The sequence below is a fragment of the Myotis brandtii genome, unplaced genomic scaffold (genome assembly GCF_000412655.1).
Source record: "Myotis brandtii unplaced genomic scaffold, ASM41265v1 scaffold344, whole genome shotgun sequence".
Lineage (NCBI taxonomy): Eukaryota > Metazoa > Chordata > Mammalia > Chiroptera > Vespertilionidae > Myotis > Myotis brandtii.
In genome coordinates, this window is record NW_005363247.1 from 8,431,013 (window position 1) to 8,435,456 (window position 4,444).

Genomic DNA, 4,444 nt, shown 5'->3' on the forward strand with positions numbered 1-4,444 from the left:
TCTAAGTAACCCATATGTGGCACCCAAGCTGTTCTTGTCCATGAATAGGGGAAAAGATCGTTCCTTCTCAGAAAGGGAGGAGGGAAGCCCAGACCCACCTCTATGATCCATAAGTCCTTAGTCTGCACCTCCTTCTTGCCTGAGTGGACCCTCATTCTGACTTGAGAGCCCAGCTTTGGGTTTGGTTTCCATTTTGGCTCTTTTTCCAGCTCACTCAGTCAACTTGTATGTTGCTAGACTGTGTTTGCTACACTTCTTACCCTTGCCCAACTCTCTGATTTTGGATGTTGCCTTTGACTCTCTCTCTCATGGGCTTAAAAGCACATGCCATTGCAAGTGCATGTCCAGCGTTCCAGCTCTTGTTGCAGCGAGCTAGGTGCTTGTCTGAGAGAGTCAAGTGCTAGATGGCTAAAAAGTACTATAAAGGAAATGTTTTAAAATATTATTTACTATTCAAAATCTCTATACTTAATCACAGAAAGGTACTACTTTTTAAAAGAATTTTTGAGCCTGCTATGCTATGCTTACTTACTCATTTCCTCCTTTCTTCCTATTTTCCTCCCTCTTTTCTCCTTTCCCTCCCCTCCCCTCCGCTCCCCTCCCCTGCCCTCCTCTCCCCTTCCCTTCCCTTCCCTTCATCAGTCACAAAGACCTGATAATTCTACCTTAAATATTTTCTAGAATATTCATATTCTTTTATCCCCATTGCTACCAGTTTAGGCTAGAGAGCTGCCATCTCTCTCCTAGTTTATGCCAAAAATATTCCAATTGGTTCTCTGTCTTAAGGTTTTCCAGTTTCAATCAATTTGCTATAGAGTAAAATGAAAATGTTACTGGGTCATCCTTCTTAAAACCCATAAGTGGCTCCCACTTCCCTTAAGGCTGAAGTCCAAACTCCTTGGCATTCATTACAAACATCTGTTCCATCTCTCACTCATCTTTTGCTACCCCTTCCCCATTTTATACTCTATTCCAGTTCCTTTATGTATCCCAAACTTTTCTGCATCCTTTTGATTCATGGGTTGCAATGGAGTGACCATAATTTGCTGGAACCACAGCAAACTGATGAAGCTCTGACAGGGAAGAAAATCCTCCAAAGGCAAATTAAGGCCTTCATCAAGCATGTCAAACTCGCAGCCCACAGTCTGCATGCCTTGTTTATTTGGCCTGTGTTTGAGTTTGACATGCTTGGCCTTCATTATCCTGCATGAGGATGGTTACAGTAGTTTCCTAACTGGTATTTCTCCTCTGGTCTTCCCCAGTCTATCCTACAGTCTGTTGGCAAAACCATTAAAAAAGTACAGGTCTGATGATGTTATTCCTTATTTAAAACTATTTAATGGCTCACCTTGATCCTGAGGATGAAGTGCAAATGTTTTTCATTGTGGCTGAGTCACCCCTTGGTCTGGTCCCTGCTTCTCTATCTCCTTATACTCTTACTCCTTGATTCAGCTGCTCAGGTGCTTGCACTTTCCCTTAAAAGACGTGTGTATGTGTGTGTGTGTGTGTGTGTGTGTGTGTGTGTGTGTGTGTGTGTGTGTGTGTGTCTGTGTGTCTGTCTGTCTATGTTCATTCCACTTATTTGATCCTCTTTCTTATTACTATTTTTTTATGCTTGTTCTGACTTTCATATAGAGCTTGAATGACTTAGGTGTCTGAGGCATAGGAACTATGTAATCACCTGGTTTTTGAAAGCCTGACTGATTGACTAAATGATGAATGAAAAGGTAAGCATGTGGATTCCATTCCCTCTTAGAAACCCAAACCCAAACCCAAACCCTTTCCTCATGCTTATTCTTTGCCCTCACCCTATTTTTTTCATTCAGTGACAACTTCTCAAAAGAATGATCTATACTCCATTGCATGTATTTATTTACTATTATTCCTTAACCCTTAATTATGAGGACAATATTGCTTTTGTCCTCATAATTTTACTGATATTATTACTTAGCATATACATCTATCCCTTTTGCCATATTCAGTAACTTTATTTTTATTTTTTATAAATAGACAGGTTAATGATGCATTGTTCTTCACACAGCTGCCTGCAGAGTCTTTAACTAAAATCCAGGAATATGCAAGTAGGCAACATAGACCGTGTAGCCAGATCTAAAATAAACTGGCTTCTTATAACTACCCTGTAAACATCACAGCTCTCCTTCCGTCCAAAATGAACATAATCTCACATGAAAACAGTTAATGTAGGGCCAAAAGTTTTGTGGCCAAAAGCAAAAACCAAAGGAAAAATAGCAATTTGGTGGTTAGTTGGTGAAAGCAGGGAATCTGGAGCCCTTCACTGTGCTGCTTTGCTCTTCTTACTCTTGCTGTTTTTGTCCCTCTTCTTCAGCCCACCCATGTTTGCTCTCAGTAGGTTTGAATAAGCCATCTGAAACTTATTCACTTCTTTGGAGCTCACCACTGTGCTAATCTTCTTTTTCCCATCAGTAGCTCTTAACAGACATTTATTGTCTGAGGGCTCAAAGCCCTCCACTGAGACTTTCCTTGGAATGGGTTTAGTTCGGCCATCATACTTCTTCAGGGTGAGGAACACACTGCCTGACAACCGGCACTCCTGGAAGAGCCTGGTCAGCTCCGCCAGGAACTGCTCACTCTCCAGCAGAACCACCCGGCTCCACTGGCCCCACTCAGGCCGCATCAGTGACTTTATCTTTTGTATTCTCCTTACCTTCTCTTCTTTTGCATATCCTACCACCATTTCAAACTCAGCATGTCTAAAACTAAGTATTTTAATATTCACTTCATATCAATTCTCCACCTATGAACTTCTTTCTACCAGTTGTAGAACGAGTCACCCAATCTCAGATTCTTGGTGTTATCATCCCTCTCCTTACCACTGAACTGTTTGATTTCTTCTTTTGTAATATTTCCTTCCATTCTACTCCATTTGTAGTTACTATACTAGACCACAATTTCATCATTTCATTGATATATGCTTCCAATAAACTTCTATTTGTCTAATAGAAATGTAATGTGAACCACATATATAATTTTAAATTGTCTAGGAGCAACATTTAAAGATGAAATTCATTTATATATATTTTATTCCAATATCTCCAAAATATTAACATTTCAAAAAGTAATTAACAAAAATTATTAATGTGATATTTGATATATATTCTTTCTAGTCTTTGAAATCTAATTTGTATTTTACACTTGGGGCACATCTCAGGTCAGACTAGCACATTTCCAGTGCTCAATAGCTATATATAACTAGTGGCTAGTTATTGGACAGCACAAAGCCTAGCTGATTTCCTTGACTCCAAATTTTAACTTTTTTCAATGGAATCTGCATCCCATCATCAAAGCAATTACCATTTAGCACAATTATCATTGCAAACACGAAGAAGAAAATATTCTCTGGCTACTTTCATTTGGGTTCAATGGAAAGACCTGACTTCTTTGATTTGATTCAAGGACCTCCATAAATTCCTTTCATGCATCCCACATTATTTTTACCTTATCTACTATTATTTCAACTTATTCAACATTATTTTCACCAGACTTCAAAGTATACCAATTGTTCCAGTTATATTGATCTTTTCACTATTCCATGTATGGGCCTTCCTCATTCCTACCTTTACTCCCATGATTTATGTTACTTGGCTGGTTTCTTCTCTTCTCAGCTCTCAATTCCCAGATCAAATTATTCTTTTTTGTAAAGCCTTTCCTGACTGATACAACCAGAGGGGTAAGTGCTGCTGTGAGGATGTGAACATATCAATAAATTGTGTAATTAATAATATAATTAAAGTATAGTTTGTTATGCTTTTTTGTGTGTCATGCTTTCTTAATAAAATTATGAAAAAAGTGGTCTTTATTATGGATTTAATTATAGTAATGATATAATTGTAATTAAGTTTTAGCATTTTTTTCAATTACAATTTACATTCAATATTATTTTGTATTGGTTTCAGGTGTACAGCATAGTGGTTTGACAATCATATACTTTACAAAGTGGTCCTCTTGCTATTTCAGATACACATCTGGCACTGTACATAGTTATTACAATACTAGAGGCCCGGTGCATGAATTCATGCACCAGTGGGGTCCCTCTGCCTGGCCTGCATGATTGGGCTGAAACCGGCTCTCCAACCTCCCCCAAAGGGTCCCGGATTGCGAGAGGGTACAGGCCAGGCTGAGGGACCCCATCTGTGCCGGGGAGAGATGTGGGAGGTTGGTTAGCCAGGGAGGGACCACAGGAGGGCTCCAGGGCATGTCCGGCCCATCTTGCTCAGTCCCGATCAGCCGGACCCCAGCAGCAAGCTAACCTACTGGTTAGAGCGTCTTCCCCCTGGTGGTCAGTGCACGTCATAGTGACTGATTGACCGGTCGACTGTCTGCCCCCTGGTGGTCAGTGCACGTCATAGTGAGCGGTTGAGCAGCCTTAGCATATCATTAGCATATTATGCTTTGATTGGTTGAA

General features: G+C 40.1%; 1 protein-coding gene across 1 annotated transcript; it reads right to left on the reverse strand.

The window, feature by feature from the left end:
* Window positions 1-2,293: 2,293 nt before the first annotated feature.
* LOC102242887 (signal recognition particle 14 kDa protein) lies at window positions 2,294-2,656 on the reverse strand. The gene has a single exon (XM_005871544.1). It carries the CDS (start codon window positions 2,654-2,656, stop codon window positions 2,294-2,296), a length of 363 nt encoding a protein of 120 aa, XP_005871606.1.
* Window positions 2,657-4,444: the final 1,788 nt, after the last annotated feature.

Bases quoted from the DNA above. Each gene is read 5' to 3' on its own strand.
- LOC102242887 (XM_005871544.1), bottom strand. From the start codon at position 2,656: ATGCGGCCTGAGTGGGGCCAGTGGAGCCGGGTGGTTCTGCTGGAGAGT.